The sequence below is a fragment of the Aristolochia californica genome, unplaced genomic scaffold, assembly GCF_029961685.1.
Source record: "Aristolochia californica isolate CCGP_79_NKW_82.1479 unplaced genomic scaffold, dmAriCali1.0.hap1 SCAF_4, whole genome shotgun sequence".
Classification (NCBI taxonomy): domain Eukaryota; kingdom Viridiplantae; phylum Streptophyta; class Magnoliopsida; order Piperales; family Aristolochiaceae; genus Aristolochia; species Aristolochia californica.
Genome location: NW_027182103.1, coordinates 38,814,991 through 38,837,259, shown reverse-complemented (window position 1 = coordinate 38,837,259; position 22,269 = coordinate 38,814,991). Strand labels below are relative to the sequence as shown.

The window sequence follows — 22,269 nt, the reverse complement described above, 5'->3', positions numbered from 1 at the left end:
TTAAGCTCCATTCCCGTGTTTCACTCTAGAATGAAACATGTAGCATTTGATTATCGCTTCATCCGTGATCAGGTTCAATCTGGTCTACTTTGTGTTGCTCATGTTGCTTTTGTTGACCAACTTGTTGATCTCCTTACCAAGTCATTGCCTCGTTCACAATTTCAGTTGCTAAGAGACACGATTGGCCTCTCTAATTGTAGCCTACCTTGAGGGGCATAATGAACAGAATACTTTGACTCTGTAAAAATTCATCAACTAATCAGTTGAGTCGTCCATAAGAATAGAACTCCTCTTAACTCCTCTAAACCACCTTTCTGTTTAGGTAATTTTTGTTGTAAAATTGTATATAAATACTACTCTAAATAAATACAAAATCGTGTTCAGTTCAACCAACAACTATTCTTTATAGGTTTGTATGTGAATTCCTAGATAGATTCAGTTTTTGGGTGGGACAATCAGAAATTTTGGCATTCAAATTGCTTTCCGGAAGAAAATCAAAGCAAAACGAAAATTCTGACCAAAATCGTTAGATCCAAGAGGGATGTACTTTTGTGAGTGGTTTTCTGGAAGTCCCTGCCCAAAACCAGCCTGTGAAGTCAAAATCTCTCCAAATGTATGCCGAACTGGTCCGGGTCGACCTGTTCATTGGTCGAATCGGCTGATCCATCAGATTAATCCCTGTTTTTTCTTTAAATCTGGCTCTCTAAGATCTCAGATTGAAAGGAGCTTGAGTCCAGGTGTGTGTAAAAGTCTAGCATAAAACTCACAAATAGGCATTATAAACCTGAAAAACAGTCAAACCGCAGCTAACTCAGCCGGGTAAGCGGGCTTAAAGCAGTTTCAACTCGGTTTAGTTAGATTTTTATCCGAGTTGGGAGTTTGGTGGAGCATAATCAAACTTAATCAAGCTCAACTCGCCAACCCAAGACATGAAAATATTTTATGGTAGGAGAACACGTTAGCTCCCTTAAATTTTTCCACTTTTGCAGTACTTGTTTTCTTCTTTTGCTCTTCTCTCCCTCGCCTTGGATCTATTTACATCTTCACCGTCTCCATCCCAACTCTCACGAGATAGAAACGAAATGGCAGAAAAACACCTTCACCTGTACAACAAGCAGTATGTAAGTTTTGAAGGCTAAGCAAACTCCATTGGATTCGTCATGGAAAGAATCACTCATTTGGTTCTCTTTTAGGCTGGGAAAAACAATGGTTTAGGTGTTTTTATTAGTGTCACTAGTATGGTTGGCATCTGATTTTATTCTTGGAGACCCCCCACCCTTTGACTGCTATAAACTAAACGTTAATGGCAGTTTAAAGGCAAGCCAGGGCCTGCAGGATGTGAAGGCATGGTTTGAAATCCTACTTCTCTCTATTCTTGCCCTATTGACATTACTGGTTCAAATGAATCATAGCTTTATATGTCCTCACGGAACCAAAATGGCTTTATTTTTTGAAAATACCGGAACTGTCTTTTTAAAAGTCCATCATATGGTGAAAGGAGAATCTTCAGTGTTCAATTGGATGAATGATGTTCTCTCTCCTCGCGGATGTCGTCCGAATTTCATACTGAACAAGGTGAAAATAAACGACAGGGCAAAAAAAATCTCATATGCATAACACATTGCTCATCATCGACCAGTGGAACATGGACAAGAGAGCTTATTAGTAACGTTATCAATATAGTTTCGAAATTCAGTTTGAAGATGCCAATTATACACAGAAACAGAGAACTAATGTGGCAAAAGCACGCGGAATATGTCACAGTATTTTTCATTTTTGCCTTCTTCTTTCCCCTTTAACTGACCCTCCTTTGCTTCTTCACTCTCACTTCTCTTGTTTTCCTTCCTTCTTTGCTGATCCTCTCATTTACTACGTAGGAGAGGTGGAGGAGTGGAGACGTATAGCAGCAGAAGAAGAGGTTTTTGTTTGACAGACGCAGGAGACTGGAGCAGTAGCTGAAGGGCAGCAAGGAAAAACCCAGAAAGGGGAAGAAAACAAATATGGGAGTTCCAGAAGGAGAAGGGGGCCTGGGAACAGAGAGACTTGCAACAGCTTCAGATCTCCCGTTGGAAAGGCACATTACAATATACTGAATTCAACCTCAGGAAGCAACAGCCAATCATCAATTCTGAATGGGGATTCTCACTACGAAGCTAGTATGGCGAAATTCCTGTTCAAGCGTTTCAGAAATTCAACAGAAACAGCACGCCTAGCGACCAACTCATTCGCCAGTTCCATAGCTTCAGCTCTCCATCCAGCGTAGGCCAAGCCTTCTGTGAGTAGAACATAAGTAGTTTCGTTCGGTCTGCACCCCTTCTCAACCATTTGTGCAAGAACATTTATAGCTGCATCAATCCTATGTGCCTTACATAGACCAAGTAGAACACTATTATATGTGATTGCTGTGGGTCGAAACCCGCCACATTCCATGTCATTCATCATTTCAATTGCCTCTTCCACCATTCCATCTCTACACAAACATGATATCAAAGCATTGTAGGTGATTTCATCAGGCTCAGTCCCTTTTTCCATCATCTCCGATAACGTCTCCAGAGCCCTTGCTTGGTTTCCACTATTCCACAAGCCTCCAATCATTGTATTGTAAGTACTCACATTTGGAGAACAACCAGTTGTTTCTAGTTTGTAGAACATCTCCAAAGCCTGATCTGCATTTCCACTCTTACAGAGAGCTCCCAAGATTGTATTGTAGTTAACAATATCAGGGATACACCCATTTGATATCATATAATCCAAGAACCCAATTGCCACATCCAACTTGCCTTCTTTGCAGAAAGCTGAAATCAGGGGGTCATAACTGTAAGTATCTGGAGCCATTCCTGTAGCCACCATTTCTTTCAACAATGTCATCGCCTTTTCGACCTTACCCTCTTGACACAGAGAGTTGATCAAGATGCTGTAAGTAACAACATTTGGCTTACACCCTCTTGAGATCATCTCGCCCACCAGTTTCTCTCCATCTTCCCATCTCCTTTGACTCAGGAATCCCCGTAATAGAATGTTGTATGAAATGACATCTGGTTCACAACCCATTGAAGGCAAGCTCTTAAGAAATTCCCAAGCTCTATCAACCATCCCTTCTTTGCAAATCCCTCTGACGATGACATTGTAAGTATACATATCAGGAACAAGACCTTTAGCAGACATTTCATTTAAGCGGCTCATTGCGGCATTTATCCCTCCTGCAGTGATGGTTGCTTCTATGATAATCGTGTATGTAACCACACTCGGATGGCAATTGTCTTCCAGCAAACCATCCAAAAGCTTCAGCGCTAAATCCAGTTTTCCTCTTGAGCAAAGATTTCCTATGAGGATATTGTAAGTAACAGTGTCAGGTGTACAACCTCGGGACCTCATGCGCTGTAAAACCTCGGTGGCAGATTCTATCCGATTTGCCTTGCAAAACCCACTTATCAAAGCATTGTAGGCGAAAACGTCAGGGCTTCCATGAGACTCTAGAATATCCATGACCCTAACTGCTTTGTCAACATTTCTTAAGTTGAAAAAGCCCTTTATAAGCTTGGTACAGAGAATCACATCAGGTCGGTAACCCTTTTTCACCATGTATTCAAGGAAATGGAGTGCTTCATCGTACTTGCCTGTTTTACAGGATCTGTTGAGAAGCTTCATGAAATGGGTTTGTTTGTAATCAAGTGATTGAGCTTGGGTTGCTTTCGTTACAGTCGAAGCCCTTAACCTAGGTGGATTTCTCCGATTAGAACTAGTGCAGCAGAAAATGCAACAATAGGAGTAACGAAAACGAGGTTTTAAGCGGTCGCTGACAGAAAGGGAGTGTGAGAAAAAATCGGTGGTCAGGGAAGCCATGGGATGACTTCTTCAAGTTTCTGGCCCAACCGTAGCGCATCTGCTGCTCAAACACTTAAGCTTGACGAAGCTGAGTTATGGGTAACATGGAGTGAAGGGAGGGGATACAGGGAAGGCAAAGGGAAGGAAGAACAAATAGAGGCACGCACGACCCTTACATGCCCATGATTCTTCTGGCGTCTGGAGAAAGCGTGTGCAGAGAATGAATAGAGCGAATAGGGAAGTAGAAGAAATCCATTCGTTTGGCAGAAGAAAATATCTGAGCCGTAGAATGCAGGGAGAATCGAAGATATCGTCGGTTTTCGCAAATTGGCCGTGAGAAAATATGTGGTAGACTTGAGATCACAGAGAGAATAGAATAGAAAAGAGGAGAGCCTTTAGTGTATCAGATAATTCGTATGCATCACCCATTAGTCCCTGTTCAATTGCAGGCTTGCAGCTACTAATCAAACTAATCTTGATTTTGTTTGTGTGAAAAGCTTACAACCACAATCTTTCAGAATTAGATAAACCTTCTGGTATGATCTTCAAGTGTGTTTTTTATAAAAAATTACTCCTATTTTTTACTTTAATTGCAGCTACTAATCAAACTAATCTTGATTTTAGTTTAATTTGATCATAAAATAATAAAATTTACTTGTATTTTTATTTCTCCGGTTTTCACTTGTAGTAGTGGGAGAAGCCTGTCCTACCTTCCTTCAGAGATGAGGGATGGGTAAGCGAGGCCCTGCTCTCTCCCTTTGAAGAAGCAGAGAAGTGTAGTAGTGGGAGAAGCCTGTCTACCTTCCTTCAGAGATGAGGGGGGGGGGGCGGGCGGGGAGGGGGTTGTAATGGTGGCCCTGCCCTCTTCCTTTGAAGTAACAGAGAAGTATAGCAGTGGGAGAAGCCTGTCCTTCCTTCAGAGATGAGGGAGAGGTAAGGGAGGCCCTGCCCTCTCCATTTGAAGTAACAGAGTAAGTGTAGTAGTGGGAGAAGCCTGTCCTTCCTTCAGAGATGAGGGAGGCCCTGCCCTGTCCCTTTGAAATAACAGATAAGGGGGAGAGTGGCCTTAAAAACCCCCTTTTCCCCCTCAACTATTTGCCATATTTGTCATATTCTAGGCAAAAACCTTTAATTCATTTTGAATTTTCGAGTCCAGATGGTAATCAAACCCCAAGTTTTCGTCTGCCCTTTGGCAATGATGCCTTATTCCAGGGTAGAACCAAGAGTGGCAAGTTATTGAGCTACGAGAGCCTCTAAAACTCATCAATATCTACTGTTTTTTTCCTTTTTGCAAAATCAACTGATCTGCTCGTCAGATTTTGGAGCTGACTAAAATCAACAATCCAGTCTAGAACTCAAAAGACACTATCATCACATAATATTAGAGTTTTGCCCTCTCAAAGCCAAAAGACACTCGATCATCAATCTGTAATAAACATTTGTTGTTAAGCCTTCACAATCTCTCAGATTCTGTTCTCAGTAAATTACACATCACGACAATTCTTATGCCTCTGCAGAAGTTTCTACCTCAGAAACATGGGTTTCTCAGTATTTCAGGGGTGGTTTCTGTGTCGGCAACAAACCAAATCGTTTCTTCAAAAGAACGCGCTGTCTCGAATACTTGTCATCCGGAGAAAATCGTGCTGCGGACAGTAAAAGAATGCAAATAAGTAAAGAGACACATTATGTTAAATCAGTTATAAACCTCAAATACAAGGAATCAATCTGAGGAAAAAAATGACAAAAACTACAATTTTATGTCTTAAAACCAGTGATATCGAAGTGGATCTATTGAAAAGTTGGTTTAAGCAAACCAATGGTATTATCAACTAGTAACTTAAGACGGACAAGTTTCAAGGTACATTTCAATGCACCTATATCATTGCCCAAATGATAAATAAAGCAGCTCCCAATGCTTGCACTGGCGATGCATTTGTGTTGATAAGGTGAACAGCAGAAGACAATGTCCGAGAACTGGTGAAAATTTTAAGATACTTTCTCACTTTTTTGAAAGCCTTTATAAAACCGTTTTTCAAATTTCACATGTATGAAGTCAAAGGAAAATGCTGAGGTGTACCCTTAGACACTAAGCAAACAAGAAAGAATGCAAAATCTTAGTCGCAACTAATATGTGTCAAAATTAATCTAAACTTGAACCAAGACCTGAAGTAACCTGAAATAATTGATCTAGTTGACAGGTAGGTTGCTCAATCGACTAGACCACATTAAAAAATTCACATAAATCATTTTAAAATTTGTTTTTGTCCGGAAGAAAAACAAGTCCATGAGTAAGAGAAGATTCGGCATATAAACATTGTTTGGAAGAAGCTAAGACCAACTCATGGCATATGTATAAATTATATCTATCAAGTTACCAGGGTGAGCAGATTGTGTTGCCAAACCCAGTGGTGATTCTTTCTGCAAGAAGAGATATATATGTGTCAGATAATAGAGTAAAAATAACTATTTGCAGAAAACTATTGAAATAAGATGACTCTAATGAACTAATGGTGAAATAGTTCTATTTTAAAAGAGGAGCACATAATCACTACAATAGAAATGATGAGAAGCAAAGCTGACAAATTCATCAAAATTGATTCCGTAAAGATGCCTTGGCAGACATCTTTAGGTATTATTTGGCCTATACTTTCAGATATACCTTCATGCTTAGGTTTCTATACATCTCAAACTCATTGAAACAGTATTGTAAAAGACAACAAATAGTATTTGCCAGATTGACAAACAAAATTAGTTAATATTTTTACACAAAATTAATTAACTATTATCTTCTTTTCAAACTTAGCTTCATATTTTTTGTGAACTTATTGAACTTTTTTTTTAAATGGTGGTTCAAACTAAATTGTGAACAGTTCTGCAAACTGATCTGAAGGGTCCCTAGATGGAAATTGGAAGGTTGAGACTGATTCCATAATTATATCAAAAAGCAAAAACTACCCAAATAAAAGTAAATTGATAACCATTCTCAATTTGGCAACCATACAAGAGAAATAGCCAATGGTCATCTTTTATTGAAGTATATCAGATATTTATGTTCGATTTTTTTACAGATATAAGCAACTTAAGAATTTTGGGTCATGTCTACCACAGCGTTTCAAAATGTTTATATCAAACAATTTCTTTGATTGGATTAATTCTCTTTAACTTTACTGAAGCAAGTTATAACAAAACAACCAAAAGATAAATGTTAGTTTCAGCCCCAAGGTAGCAAATTCCACTAAACAGAATTTGATTGAATTCCAGGATATCTATAATACTCTTTTTTATGAAAAAAACTCTCCTTCATAATCTTTTGAATTATGGAGTTTTGTTTTTCTCTTTTCCATAGTATTCTGGATGATCGAATCAGTATTGATACAGTTCACAACTATTTTGCCAACCACACAACAAAAATTTTCCTTACACTCAATGCTAGGATCCTCTGAACGTCATCAGCTCATTAACTCTTAAAAGTTGAACAAGAGAAACTCCACTCAAGCAATTAATTCACCCATCTGCAACCAGCTTCGTTTGCCCTTGAGCTTGATCCCCTTAAACTCATTGATTCTAATTGAATCAGTAACCTATGTTCCATACTCACTAAAGATGTTAAATAGTCTAGGTTTGAATAGCTAAGAACATATGACCATTTTTAATGTAAAGAAAAATCTGGCTTTATGAAAGACAACTTAGGTAAGCACAAAATCTTTCTTTGTTTCAATTGGATTGAAAAGTGGGCTCTGTAGTTAAAGGATACTAACAGTAAGGAATTTGCATCTTTTTTTCAGATTTTACCAGTGGAAATGTCTAAATCAAGCAACCAGTAGGCTATCCTAAAGAACATACCACCACAGGATTCAACAGAGTCGAAGATAATTGGATCGCAAAAGGCCAAAATTTAAAAAAAATAATAACTTGATTTTACCAATAAATAGGAAACAGAAAATAAATGATAAAAGAATTCTTTATATAACAAAGGGAATTTTCTAATATTGTAATGTTTAATAAAGTGAAATTTAATAGAACCAGTTAATAAAAGGGTACAAATAAACTGTTTAGTATTTTAGTGAGGCTAAACAAAAGAAAAAAAAAGGTTTCTTAATATAAAAAAAAATTGAAGAGGGGAGTTTACATATTTCCCTTTTTCCAGATATTATATACAAACACCAAATATAGACTTGAAGCATAAAATCACATTAAGAAAGTCCACACAGTGACCACAGTGCCAAGGACTCAACCAACCACCAGAAGTGATTCTGACTGTATATAGGCTTACCATGCATTTCTTGTGTGGAATTACTTTATCAATAATGAAAACCCCCCAGCCCAGCTCATGAGTTATGATCTTATTAATGCAAATGTATCAGCAGATCAGAATTAAAACATAAGAAAGTGCCTATTTGCATTTGAATACAGTAACTTCAACTCAAGTATTTACAACAGAAAAGGTAAAAAGAAAAAAAGACCATCAACCATGGAGCAGACAACAAAATATGATCTTTGGAAAAGGGAATATGACTTATCTAACCAGGATGAAAGAGCAAACATACATACCTTAGTGGTGTATACTTTATCTCCATTTTCGTTTATATAACACTGAAGATACATGGTTGAAGAACTCTAACCTGTCCAAATTATTACAAATTACAATATCAGCAAAGGTTGTCACATACACAAGAATCAGAAATGTCTCGCCAACAAAGACCAAGGAAAGTTAGTGAGAATACTTTTAACTGAAAATACAATCGCATTCACTCGTATCAAATCAAAATCGAAAAACTAAGAGACAAAAATCTAATGATAGCTTCCTATGCTGGTCTGCTTTCCTGAAGCAGATAGACGTCTAGGAAAAGCTATCTCCCAAGTCATCAAAGTGATTTTCTAGCACTACGTCATTTAACCATCGAGAACAAAAGAATTAAGACCACGTATTAATAACCTTTACATCACAAATTAGATTTTTTTCGAATCGAATTCTATCTACGTATTTAAAAGGGCATAGAGAAGGAAGACATTAACTCCAATTGCATATAAGTTGAAGTGGAAAAGGATAGAAGAGCTAGCTTCGCCAGGAGAAGAAATGAATACAAACACAACAAGAGAAGAGAACCTCTAAAGAAGGAATAAAGCAGCGGTTGCGAAGACTGAAGAACTCATACGAGCTTTTACGTCATATAGAGGGATAAGCCAGGACAAGAGAAATTCAGGGGGAAAAGGAGCGATTGAAACAAAGAAATAAACGATAAATCACGTAGCGAAGGGAAGTCCAATCACCAGCTACTGCGAAGCGTCTTCAAAGTTGGAAGAGATTAGCCAAGCTTGCCGTGAATGTGCCAAACCCTAGCAAAACCCTAATAACCAGTGGAGAGAGACAATTACCATGTTAGCCCTCGTCTTTAACAAGGGCACAGGCCTCGCACCGCAACCAATATCGTAAAAATCGGACCGGCCATCGTCGTTGGGAGCAGGCCGGTTCAGGACCCTCCGGTTGAAACTATATTATAAATAAAGTTATATCATATTGAAACTATATTAAGAATCATAATATAATACTACAAATATTACATATTCATAATATAAAATATATTATACATATTAAAAACTTAATCTATTATCTATTAATACAATATAAGATACATTATATATTAAAAAAGGCCACTAAATTAGAAATATTATATTATAAAATTAAAAAAGTTTAAACTTAAAGTACTCATAAGCTTAATTTAACCATCATATTTAAATTAAAGATATAAAAATAATTTATTTTTATTTTATTTTTATTAATTATCTCATACACTCATGTTGATGTTCATTTGAGATTTGTTTCTAAATTTTATTATTTTAAATAAAATAAATATTTTATAAATATAATAAAATAAATGATATTCTTATAAATGAGTGACTTTTTAAAAAAATAAAAAAAATGGGGAAGCACAAAATAATAGCGAAAATACAAGCCAACATATTGGCTTGAATAATCTGTGCAAAGATTTGAATCAAGCAAGAAGAATTGCAATGCTTGACTCATATTAGTTATTATTAAAAGAAATTATTCTAAGTCGCAGACAAAAGACGGGCAAGAAATAATTTTTCCTCTCATCAACATTCTGTTGAAATTATCTTTAATCTTTAACTTTGTTTACTTAACTAGTGTTGAGTTAGTTTGAGTGGTATTCTATGTAATTACGAGAGTGAATGACATAAGTTATAATTAGTGGTTAGTTTAAGTGTTCTTTTTTTTTTTTTTTATGTATTAAGACATCTATGTCTACCTATATAAATAAGAAAGAGAGGGGGAGGAGCTGAAACTCGTGTTCTCTCTCAACCGCTAAAGTTTCTCTCCTCAACTCGTGCTCTTACCTTGTCCTTCTCATCTTTTCTTCTCTTCCTCATTTCTTCTTCTTTCTTCTTCTTCTTCTCAAACCAAGTTAATCATGGATTAAACCCTAGAATTCAACATAGTATTAGAGTTAGAATTCTAGGGTTTAAAGTAATGTTGATCAAGTTATGAAAGTTTAGTGGACAGGAAACTCAATTCAGCCTTCAAGCAATAAAGGGTTCGTCTAGTTTTGAAGATGAGGAAAAGGTTTAAATCAATTCAACAAGTTTTTTTCCTTAATCAGATAAGTTTCACCTTATGTTTGACATTATGATAGATTCAATTCAAGTTTTTGATAGTCACAAAGGCATATGGTTCAATTCAATTCTTCTCGGCCAAGAAAATAGGCAATCGAGTGCAAATGGGTCTTCTCCCTAAATTATAATCCAAATGGTTCTATTGCTAGATGCAAAGCTCAGTTGGATGGTAAATGTTATAATCAGTCTTACAATATTGATTATGATGAAACCATTTCTCATGTTGCCAAGATGAACTCAATCAAAGTTCTTATTTCTCTACCGGGCAATTTTAAATGGGAATTACATCTATTAGATGTCAAGAATGTTTTCTTGAATTATATACTCTCTAAGGAAGTCTACATGTATCTACCACCTGGTTATGTGGTTGAAGGGGAGAAAGTATGTCAATTGAATAAAGTAATATATGGGTTGAAATAGTCTCTGCTAGCTTGGTTTGATAAATTTACCATTGTAGTTACAAAACTTGGGTTCAAGAGGAGTGAAAGTGATCACTCAATGTTTACCAAAATTTCTCTAAGGGGCAACATTCTTAAGGTGGTATATGTAGATGATATTGTTATTACGGGTACTGACCTTTGTGGCATTCAATAGGTAAAGCGGGACCTTAATAAGGAGTTATAAACTAAGGACCTCGAGCTTCTTAGGTACTTCCTCAGGATTGAAGTTCTTCAATCCAAACATGGTATAGTCATATCACACAAGAAGTATGTACTTGATTTGTTGAAGGAGATCGTGTTGCTTAGATGCAAGCCTACAAACACACCTATGGAGTCTGATGTTAAATTGTGTGCAGGAACTGGTAGTGATGTTGATATTGGTCGGTTTCAACAATTAGTTGAAAAACTACTCTATCTCACGGTCACAAAACTAGATATTTTCTATTTGGCCGGTGCTATCAACCAGTATATGCATCAACCACAAGAATCACATTGAGAAACGTTGGAAATAATCATTCGGTATCTCATTCAACAACTAGATGACTAGGGATATAAAGGAAAATGAAAGTATATTACTTAAAAAAATCTACCTATTCCTTCATAAACAATGCATCATTTATGTCTTTAGTGGACGTGGGCATCATATTAGACCTGGCAGAAAAATGGGTCTTAAGATTAAAGTCTGCTTAATTATCGAGTTAACACAGAAAACTAGACCAAGTTACAGTAAAATTTACATCTCATTTTTACTAAACTCAAGATTCCATTTCATCTGATCCTAGATAACTCAACCGAGTCATAAGTCGACTCGCCATGTTTTCTAACTCTGCACTAAGGGCTCTGAAATTCATAGTGGGTTGGTCTACACACCTTTATTTGCTAATGAGAAAAAATAAAATAAAATAAAATCAATTCTCACGGACTATCACACAAACTCTTGAGAAAGAAGTATGTCCTTTTCCTTTTCTATGAAATGTCATCCACCAAATCCCCAAATAGCAGCTGCTTCCCAGGGCAAGATTTAACTATGGTCTTCAGTTGCCCAATTTTCCTTAGCTTTGCTTGAAATGCTGCTCCTAGATCTTTGGGAACTTGCTGATAAAACATTGAAAAGGGGTAAATTATACTTGATGTGAAGCTTATTATTTAGAAACTTTGAAAAACCTAAAAGCCCACAATTGGTTCAATACCAGTGATATCCAGAGAATATAAGCAGAAGCAAGTTCTGCATGAGCCTCACTGTCAACAAAATCATCACCACCACCATGCAAACAAGTATGAATTAGCTGCAACTCATGATCCAGAAAACCATCCAAATGGGTTTTGTGTGAGCTGTGAGAAACAAAATGCTTCATCCAAGACAGAGAAAGAAAGCGCCGATGAACCCATAAAGCCTGCACCAAAGCCCAGATAAGCTACATGACTCCATGGTGTACAGAGAGTAAGGTCCAAGTGGTGCCAAGTGGCAGAAGTTCACATATATGGACCAAGCCAAAAATTTTCAAATAATAAGAGGAGAATAAGAAGACAGACACCTCTCTTCCTATGAAACGTTTGATCAGCAGCTCATTCCAGTTGAGTTCCTCCTGCAAAAGCCATGCAGTCAAAAAATTTTAGACATTGTTTCAGTTATGCAAAACATAATCATTCCAAGTATAAAACTTACTAGAATAACCAGCCATTTGTCTATTTATTTTTTGCCAAATCTCATAGGAAAACACAGGTATTTTTATTCTTATAAATGTAAAAAAGAAACTGAAAGTAGGGAAAAACAATTGAATCATGATTTTGAAAATATCTCCAGCACAGAATAAAAATTTTATCATAAAAATGTTATGATGATTCCTACTGTCACCACTCCTTTCCCACACACTTACCTTCCACATTAAAGAAAGATCGGAGCTGTAAAAAAGGCAGTGTTCTGCCCTCTGTTGCAAGTAATAGTCCTCCAGCATCCTACACATAAGCCGCTGCATTGAACAAGTAAAAGAAATACAATGATAAGGAACAACTTCATCAATCACATTATCAAAAGGACAAGAAAGATAAGAAAACATCATCTTCAGCTGAATCAGCACTGCAGCAAGAAAAGAGAATCTCAACTAAAAGAAGATAAGCAATCCACATCAACACAGATTATATCAACTGCACGAATGCAGTCTGCATAGACCATCTTGAAATGACAAAGCAGTCAAGCGAGGGGATCAGACACTCACTCTTCGATAGTGGAAGCAACAGTTATCTGCAACATGCAATTCTGCCCATTTTCTTGATTGATTGAACTCATCAAAAACCTAGGAATGCATGGATTCATTATGGTTTGGCCCAACTTTATAAGAACTAGATAACATTAATGAAAATATAAATAAATAAATAAATAAATAAATAAAGAAGAGGATACTGTTAGAAGTCAGGGGTATTTTAGTAATTTCATATGTTGGTAGTTCTGTAATATTGTAGTCAAAGGGGCCAGATTAGTAGTTTGAAGTTGGTGTGCTTCAACATGTAAATTCTGAATGTTTTAAAGCCATTTTTCACATATGTATAAATCCTCTTATAACTGGCATTTTTGTTCCTCGCGCAAAGTTTTTCATTTGGACCGTTTGCCGAAAGAAAATCTTAACTTCAGACGCATTATTGCGACATGGAAATAGTGTTCCGAATCCATTGTGCCCATTCTGCAATTCATCCCCTGAAACTGCTGATCACACCCTTTTGCATTGCGAATATGCCCGTTTGGTCTGGACCGAACTGATGAATAAAATAGGGTTACAATATTGCCCGTCGCAATACCTACACGACACAATCTTCACTACTATAAGAGCTCATCTTCCCAAACTGGGGAAAATATTAATATCTTGTTGTATTGGATACATGGTCTAGAATTTATGGAAAGAGAGAAACAACAGGAAATTTAATCAAAACTCTCTTCCATGGAAAATTCTATGTGACAAAATCATTGGGTAAGTATCCTCTTGGATACTCTTACGAAAGGAATTCTATAACTTACAAGGATCAAACTTGTGCGGAAACTGGCGTCTTATTGAGAAATGTCTTCTCCGGCTAGACCTCCTGAAATGGCAATATGGTCTAGACCTCCCGTAGGGCACTTCAAATTAAGCTTCGATGGAAGTGTGTTTGGATGCCCGGGGCCTACTGGATATGGCGGAGTAATTCATGATGAAAACAAGAACCTTCTTTTTTCATATGCATGGCCAATTGGGATATCAAATTCAACATGTGCTGAATTACACGGGCTATATAACGGGGTGAAACTTTTCAAGCAAAAACTGGAAGGCCTCCTTTATGTTGAAGGCGATTCAAAAGTTATTATCAATTGGTGTACGAAGCCTTCCAAACCTCCTTGGCGGCATTGGGAGTTATTTGATGATATATGTACTTTAATTTCCCAAATTCAATGTAAATGGAATCACATTCCAAGATCTGCTAATTATTTAGCTGACATTCAAGCTAAAAAAGGCGTTTCCCTCCAACAACTTGTTGTGGAGGAAGGCCTCTCTAGCAAGGTATTGTATTCTCTATCTTCTTTGCAATATATTCACACTTTTTTTCTCAAAAAAAAAGTGGCATTTTTGTTAAGTTGTAAAAGAACTTAAGTGAGAATAATAAAAGAAGATAGGGGTCAACTTTTCCCCATCAAGTATGTTCAACGCAGCCTTATTCTCTCCTTTGTTCTTCTTATTTCCTCTCTTTTCTCTTCATTTTTTCTTCTATCTTTCTATTTTACACTGAGATGCAATCAGGCTCAACCTAACAAATGGTATTTGAGTAGGATATGGGAGTGGGTCGAGGCCCAGTTTCTGCTCTCCAAGTTATTTGTGTGCTGTGAGCTTCATGAGATAGGACTCTATGTGTTGTGGGCTCTATGAGGAGGGAGTCTATGTGTTGTTTACTCCATTAGGAGTTTCTACCCATATCTCAGGCCCATTACGTGTAACACCGGGGCATGAGGGGGACTGTTGAGTAGGAAAAAGTCCCACATCAGGAAATGGGAAGAACAGTTAATGAGCTGTAAGATCGAACAATAAGCCTCTTAAGTGGCTAGTCATTTTGGAAAAGCACTGAGCTCAACCCAACAATATCAATCAATGAATTTTCTGTCCGACTCATTTAAGAGTATCAACATATTAAAGTGTTTATTTTTGCATCTCATAGTTTTTACGAAAAATTTGATATACTGGCAACTGTGAATAGCTCTTACGATTTCAACTAAGAATGAGTTGTTAACTGTTGAAATATGTACAACATAAGCTGAGACAAAAAAAATAAAATAAATAAAGTTCAAACCTGTTGTCCTGTCATGTAGGAGACAAGCCAGCATCGATGATACCATGCACGATAGTTCATTTTCAATTTCTGAGATATAAAAAAACAGACAGAATTAAGCATGTCTATAACATAAGAGGGTTGCAATCTTCGTTATCTACAAAACATGAGCATGATCTTCCTCTTTGTACTTCTTTATGGCCTTCAGCCTTATAAATTCACCAAAGCAGAAACTAAAGATGCAGAATGATAAGGTAGACAACAAGTTTGGCCTAAGAAAAGGCATAACAATATTACCAATTAATTAAGACAGAAACAAAGAATAACACCACTAAAAAAAATAAGAGGTCTAAAATAAATACTTTTTACAATGAAGTAAATGCAACAAAAGCATAATTAAGAAACGGGACACAACAGCAGATCTCATAAAATATTTCATTTTCTCAATATAAGGACCATGCTTCAGCCACTTTATAGCCATTGCTAGGTAAAAGAACCAAATGGATAAGAAAAAACTGGCAAAGGAAATGAAGAAGATAGGCATCAGGATACGATATAAAAGTCTGCTGAGAAGGTAAGAAGAAGATAGACAACAGGTACTGCATGAAAGTCTGGTGAGAAGATTCTTAATGTCCACGGCCTGTGAAAGAGATTTGCTGCTCTACCTATATATCCATAAATTGCTGCAGTAAAGACATCTCAAATTTTTTTGAATGGAAACAAAAGATATCTATATTAGAAGAAGAAAAATCTTTAACATGTGCCTTGTTTTCAAATTTGATTTTACATTTTCAGGTTTAATTACTTTTGAGAGGTCTAGAAGAGAACCAAGCATTACAAAAACTAGACAGGATGCACATTGGTAAGACGACTAGAACCAAGGATAAGCTGGTTTCATTTTCTATTAGATGTAGCACTCTTAAAAAGAATTACTGACTCACAAAAAATCATCAAATGAAAACTGAATAAACCTTTACTACTCTATGGTACCCGATGCCAGAACGTTGAAATAGACCTCAGCAATTTTCTCTACTAGTTCTGATTCATTCTTCAGTATGTCCTGCGTATTTGGGAACGTCCCATCAATCATTTTGATCACCCATCGCCTGGAAAAGATTTGGGCATGTAAGAAATAGCTCTTACCATTCAAAGGGATTCAGTGATAAAAAAAGAAGTTGACAGAAAGGTTTTCAGTGAAATAAAAAATATATTGATGAACAATTTCATCTGTTCTGTCAAATAATTTTTTTTCAAAAAGGCATCCAACTCAAGCTTGGAGTTCTCATACAACGTTATGGATTATTCTACATCCAACGTGGGACTAATTTCAATTCTTATTTTACAGTCTTTTTTTCTTTTCCTCTGTGCCATGGTTGATGTTTGTTAGTACTTACCCTCCAACCCTCCCATCTTAAAAATCCACTATAGTTACAACAATAGTATTGTGTCTATTCTTTATTCATAATTATTCAAAATAAAATATATAATAAGATGCTTCAACATGAATGGAAGCACTATAAAAAAACAAAATGTGGGACCACCCACAAGCTACCTTCCGATACAAGAGCTCTTATTCAAAATAGTTATAAAATCAACATAAATTATGAACTCCTACAAACAAAAGAAATATAAAAAACAAGAAGAATATAATTTAAGCCATTAAATCCAAATATAATGGTTAACCTAAAAAGTAGGTGGACATCCCATTGATATGGACTTGAATGTGGACCCTCAATTCTACGTAAGTTATGGGTACCCAATATTCAATTTAAGCTACTAGGGTGAGTTATAATAAACTGGCTTAAACTTCATCTTCTCCTATCAACATTCATTTTTATTTTTTTAATGTTCCTAACAACATCCTTTTACTTTCACAGGTATCCATGGTTAATAACCATTTCACGGTCATTTATATTACTACTTAGATATGACAAATATAAATAACGGAATTGTTGTAAATATAAAAAAACAACTGAAGATATTGTAGATACCATATCTAAAGAGTTAAAAGATTTAGTCAACACAGATACATAGAAGAAAAAGCTTTTTTTGTTCATAGAGAAACGATTATGCAAGTCCATGCCTAGTTTAGCCTAAATGTTTCACACCTAAATGTTGAAATTTCATTTCTACCTCTTTTACATCCTTTTCTTTTCTTGTCTATTCATGATAGATGTCAACTTTTCTTTTTGACTTTTTATAGTTTCAAATGATGAAATGAAGATAACAGCACTATAAACAGCAATCTGATAAATCTCATGATGATAACCTTTTTTCATAAAAATGACAAAAATAGAAACATATTTAAAGTTAACATCAACTATAACCCATACAAACATAAATAAATGTAGCATATAGTAATTAAAATTTAAGCATTGAACCTAAACCTAGTAGAAGTTCAAAAAAAGGAAAAATCAAAATCCAGGGCCAAGATAAATAGAAGAAAAAGCTTTTTTTTGTTCATAGAGAAACGATTATGCAAGTCCATGCCTAGTTTAGCCTAAATGTTTCACACCTAAATTTTGAAATTTCATTTCTACCTCTTTTACATCCTTTTCTTTTCTTATCTATTCATGATAGTTGTCAACTTTTCTTTTTGACTTTTGATAGTTTCAAATGATGAAATGAAGATAACAGCACTATAAAACAGCAATCTGATAAATCTCATGACGAGAACCCTTTTTCATAAAAATGACAAAAATAGAAACAAATTTAAAGTTAACGTCAACCATAACCCATACAAGCATAAATAAATGTAGCATATAGTAATTAAAATTTAAGCATTGAACCTAACCCTAGTAGAAGTTCAAAAAAAGGAAAAATCAAAATCCAGGGCCAAATTAAAAATTGAGCCAAGCAAACTAATACAGGTGAGTCTGCTATCCATTTTTCTTGTAAACGTACATAGGAAAATATTAGCCTGCAAGTACTTGAGGAAAATCTACTACAAGAAAAATCTTTTTTTGTTGCAAACATCCATTAATAATTAGCCATAAAATGACTAACATACTAAAAGTTTCAGCCTGAACTACGTACCTGATCAAAATATCAACTAAAGGCAAAATCTCTCATGAATGAATTGTTGTAATCATGCAAATTTTGAAGGTTATTTCTCAAAAATAAATAAGTCAAATGATATCGAATTAATCGATTCTACTCATTTTCATGCCCAGATTTGGATGAAAAAATTGGATCACATAAACTTGATGTAGAGCCTACTAAACCAATTACTTGTAGACTATTTTACATGTAAGTACATACATTTGTGTTTACAAACACATTCATGAAAAAAACAACATCAAGAGGAAAATAGCTGCAGCACTAAATCATGCCTTAACCAAAATCAGCAGCATTTTCCATCAAAAAGTTGTGTGTGTAATGGCAGAGAGATATGATTGGTTTATAAGATGTACATATTGTATACATATTTATAGGACTTCCTTCAAAAGAAAAAACTGCACAACCAAAATTTGTTCATGATATTTTTTTCCAACCCATAAACTTGTTAAACACCAGAGTACCTATAGCTCCAAGCCTCTTCACTTTTGGGTGCATATGATAGAATAAGTGTTGACAACAGGAGTTCTTCCATATATAATGAGAGATTTTTCTTCCTTGAAGCAACTAGTTTCCTGCTCAACAGAGGAAAGCATAAATGAGCAAAATGACCAACACTCAGTACATGTGAGTATGCTTGAAGCAGGGACAGGCCCTTGCTTAACATTGAGTTAATTCTTATTTTTGCAAACATATTCCAAAGCATAGTATTGCATCATATAAAGGGTGTCAAATCTCATAAACTAATGCGATATTGCTGATAATGACGACTACTACGGGAGACCTCCCTGAACAAGATATAAGATACAAACTAAAGCAACAGGCTTAAATTTAAAGCAGAGAACGGTAAAACCTTGAATTCCATGCGCTCCTGAAATCATAACTTAGCAATAGAAGAGCCTTGCCATGTTTCATAACTTCTTTTTCAAGAAAACTTTCAGACTCTGAACTACCAACACAGATCCTATCGAGTGGTAAATCCACAAATGTCTTATACTGCTTGCTGGCAACAGTAAATGCATGCTTGGCAACTTCCAGCAATGGCTGTAACACCTCCATAGATATAGCTAGTTTATGATCTTTGCTCCAAAAATTGGTAGTCACAACCTCTACCATTGAATCCACACAATCAGCAGATAAACGAGGCAAATCATCTGCTTTTTCATTCAGTTCTACGATTTGAGCAGGAGGAACGAACCCAACTTCATCACTGTTTGCCATAAACACTAACATTAAAAACTATATAGAGTTCCCCAGAGAGAAAAAGACAAGAGAAGGAACTAAATAAAGACTGACAATATTCAGAAATACATATATGACGGACAACTTCAATCACCAGTGATATAATATTGCATATCTGAAATATAACATAATAATCTTACTGCGGGAAAACAAAAAGATAAATTGTGATTAATTCAAGCATCTTAGACAGAAATTCAATAAACTAATCGAGATACAGTTGTGTCCTGTGGCGCATGGTGTTGGCCGCCTGGGAGGAGTTGTTGGATAAAGATATCAAGATAACAGAGACATAGAAGCCCAAAGCTGTCCTGTAGCACATCGGTTTTAACAGTGTCCGAAAGTTTGACATGTATAAACTTACTAAAACAGAAAAAGACAGAAAAAGAGCTTACATGAGTGGATCAGATTCAAGTATAGTCTCCAATTGAACCAGTAGATCATTTCCTTGAGGAGTCGACTGCTCAGCCATCGTCATGTTTATGTTAACTGTATTTTAAGAAAATCAATAACTTCACCAAACAAAAAGAGAGGAATTTTCAGTAAACCCATATAGAAACAGGTTCTGCTTCAGTAAAATAAAATACAACAAAAGCAAATAAAATTAAAACCACAGCACATACGGAGTTTAACGGAATAGAAAAAACACCCAATCTTTGAATATAACACAATTTCTACACAAAAATTACCTTGACACGTCGTGAAAATGTTTGGTTATCTTCTATCTTATATAAGAACACTGATATGCTGCTTTTAGAATTTTTGGGTCAGTGACATGCGAGAGCCCTTCGAGTTCAAGATGCTATTTACTCTTTTTATGGGATACACGGAAGAAGTAATGGCATTGTCAAAGGTGCCAGTGAGTAGGGAATTCCCCGATCAATTGAAAACATATCCTTTTTCTCTTTTACTGCGCAGAGAAGATGGTGCGAATTATCAAGGCTGCATTTGGTAGGAGAGCAAGTCGAGAGAAAAAGGAAATAAAAAATGAGAGAGAGAAAGTGAGAGAGAGACTCTTGAGGTGTTGTGCACGGCCGGGGCGAGCAAATCGAGAGAAAAAGGAAATAAAAAGTGAGAGAGAAAGAGTCTCGAGGTGATGTCCACGGCCGGGAAGGGGTCGGCACCCCGTCGGGTTTCACAGGGAACCCGAACGAACTGGACCCAACAACTCTCATTGGAAATTTCATTCACCTCTCATTGGAAAAGACTAGCCCATACTACTTTGTGATACTAGCAAACTCAACTCTTTTAGCACAAGAAGTAGAAGGGGGACAGGGGTGTGCACCTCTATTGGGTCCCTTCTCTTGCAAACAAAAGAACTAACAACCACCTTTGCTCCCTTGCCTCTCCAATTTATGGGAGGGGGAGGAACCCTTTTCCACTTCCTCCCTCTACTAGACAAGGAGAAAAGGCTTCTCCCTTTCACCTTCCCTAGAGGAGACATGGGGTCCTATGATACATGCCACATTTCAAGTAAATATAAAAATTAAGGGTCCATGTACTAGTCATGATACAATGTATCAGGTTTGACAACTTTTTAGTATTCTCTTTAAACCTAAGATAGACTTAATACAACCTGATACAAGAAATATAATGAGTATCTTGTAATCGAATTGTAAGGGTCTCGATACGAGGATCCAAGAAGCCCTATGCAAGGGATGAAGGGGGCACCCCAAATGCATGGCCAACAACTCCGATGTAACGACCATTGTGGAACTAGATCCAAAGAAGATATCCTCAGAAATTGATGAAGTAGTACCCCTCTTCCCCTTAGTATCCAACGACCCATCTCCTGAGAATATTATTGATGTAAGTAATCTTGTCACAGCTCAAAATTTTAATGATATGGCTACTCTTGTTGGCTATGAATTACTTGTCAGGCACAATCGGGGCAAACCACCAAATAGATATTCCCTCGAAGTAGAGGGAAACAAATTGAAATATCATATTGCCAATTATGTGTCTACATAAGAACTGTCTGAACTCCTCAAGAAGTTTGTAAATGAACTCTCCCTACACCATGTTCCCACAAGTGTTCATGAAGCTCTAATAGACCCTAAGTGGGCTCAAGCCATGAAGGAAGAAACGGAGGCATTAATGACAAATGAGACTTAAGTCTTGTTCTTTTACAAATACAAATCTGATGGAGCAGTTAAACGGTACAAAGTAAGGCTAGTAGCAAAATGATATACACAGACATATGATGTGGATTATTAAGAGACATTCTCATTGGTGGCAAAATTGAATACTGTTAGGGTTTTGTTATCTCTTGCAACTAATCTTGATTGGCCGCTGCACCAATTTGACGTTAAAAATATTTTTTTTCCATGGAGATCTTGAAGAAGAAATCTACATGGATGTTCCTCCAGGATATATAGCAAATTTTGAAGCAAGGACAATGTGCAAACTCCAACGAACTTTATATGGCTTGAAACATTCTCCTAAAGCGTAGTTTGGGAGATTGAGTTTGGCAATGCGAAAATATGGTTTTAAACATAGTAACTCGGATCATACAATATTCTTAATGTATCGACGAGGTAAAGTAATAGTTTTGATAGTGTATATAGACGATATGATCATTACAAGAGATGAACCAAAAGAAATAGCAAAACTTCAAGAGAAATTGGCAACAAAATTTGAGATGAAAAATCTGAGAGGACTCAAATATTTTCTAGGAATCTAAGTTCCTAGGTCCAAGCAAAGCATATTCATTTCCCAATGAAAATATATCATAGATCTATTATCAGAAGTTGGACTACTGGAGTATAAGCCTGTAGATATCCAAATA

At 36.2% G+C, this 22,269-nt stretch overlaps 3 protein-coding genes across 6 annotated transcripts; all 3 read right to left on the bottom strand.

The window, feature by feature from the left end:
- Nucleotides 1–1,669: 1,669 nt before the first annotated feature.
- On the bottom strand, nt 1,670–4,045 carry LOC137962577 (pentatricopeptide repeat-containing protein At3g04760, chloroplastic). The gene has a single exon (XM_068809527.1). It carries the CDS (start codon nt 3,841–3,843, stop codon nt 2,146–2,148), a length of 1,698 nt encoding a protein of 565 aa, XP_068665628.1. The 5' UTR covers nt 3,844–4,045; the 3' UTR covers nt 1,670–2,145.
- Nucleotides 4,046–5,174: 1,129 nt separating this feature from the next.
- LOC137963725 (H/ACA ribonucleoprotein complex subunit 3-like protein) lies at nt 5,175–9,184 on the bottom strand. 2 transcript variants are annotated; one of them, XM_068810895.1, is made up of 4 exons: nt 9,097–9,184; nt 8,377–8,447; nt 6,201–6,243; nt 5,175–5,468 (listed from the first exon to the last, which is right to left on the bottom strand). In XM_068810895.1, the coding sequence occupies exons 2-4, from the start codon at nt 8,428–8,430 to the stop codon at nt 5,371–5,373; spliced, it is 195 nt and encodes a 64-aa protein (XP_068666996.1). In that variant the 5' UTR covers nt 8,431–8,447; nt 9,097–9,184; the 3' UTR covers nt 5,175–5,370. The 2 variants fall into 2 exon arrangements, with proteins under 2 accessions (XP_068666996.1, XP_068666997.1); XM_068810896.1 differs by lacking the exon at nt 9,097–9,184 and adding an exon at nt 8,933–9,027.
- Nucleotides 9,185–11,584: 2,400 nt separating this feature from the next.
- On the bottom strand, nt 11,585–20,608 carry LOC137963050 (uncharacterized). Of its 3 annotated transcripts, XM_068810231.1 has the most exons (12): nt 20,496–20,608; nt 20,171–20,391; nt 19,877–19,970; nt 19,096–19,452; nt 18,707–18,817; nt 16,201–16,291; nt 15,207–15,275; nt 13,115–13,192; nt 12,776–12,868; nt 12,434–12,484; nt 12,089–12,292; nt 11,585–11,993 (listed from the first exon to the last, which is right to left on the bottom strand). In XM_068810231.1, the coding sequence occupies exons 3-12, from the start codon at nt 19,957–19,959 to the stop codon at nt 11,865–11,867; spliced, it is 1,266 nt and encodes a 421-aa protein (XP_068666332.1). In that variant the 5' UTR covers nt 19,960–19,970; nt 20,171–20,391; nt 20,496–20,608; the 3' UTR covers nt 11,585–11,864. The 3 variants fall into 3 exon arrangements, with proteins under 3 accessions (XP_068666332.1, XP_068666331.1, XP_068666330.1); XM_068810230.1 differs by having other exon boundaries at nt 19,877–19,993; nt 20,171–20,516; XM_068810229.1 differs by having other exon boundaries at nt 20,171–20,516.
- Nucleotides 20,609–22,269: the final 1,661 nt, after the last annotated feature.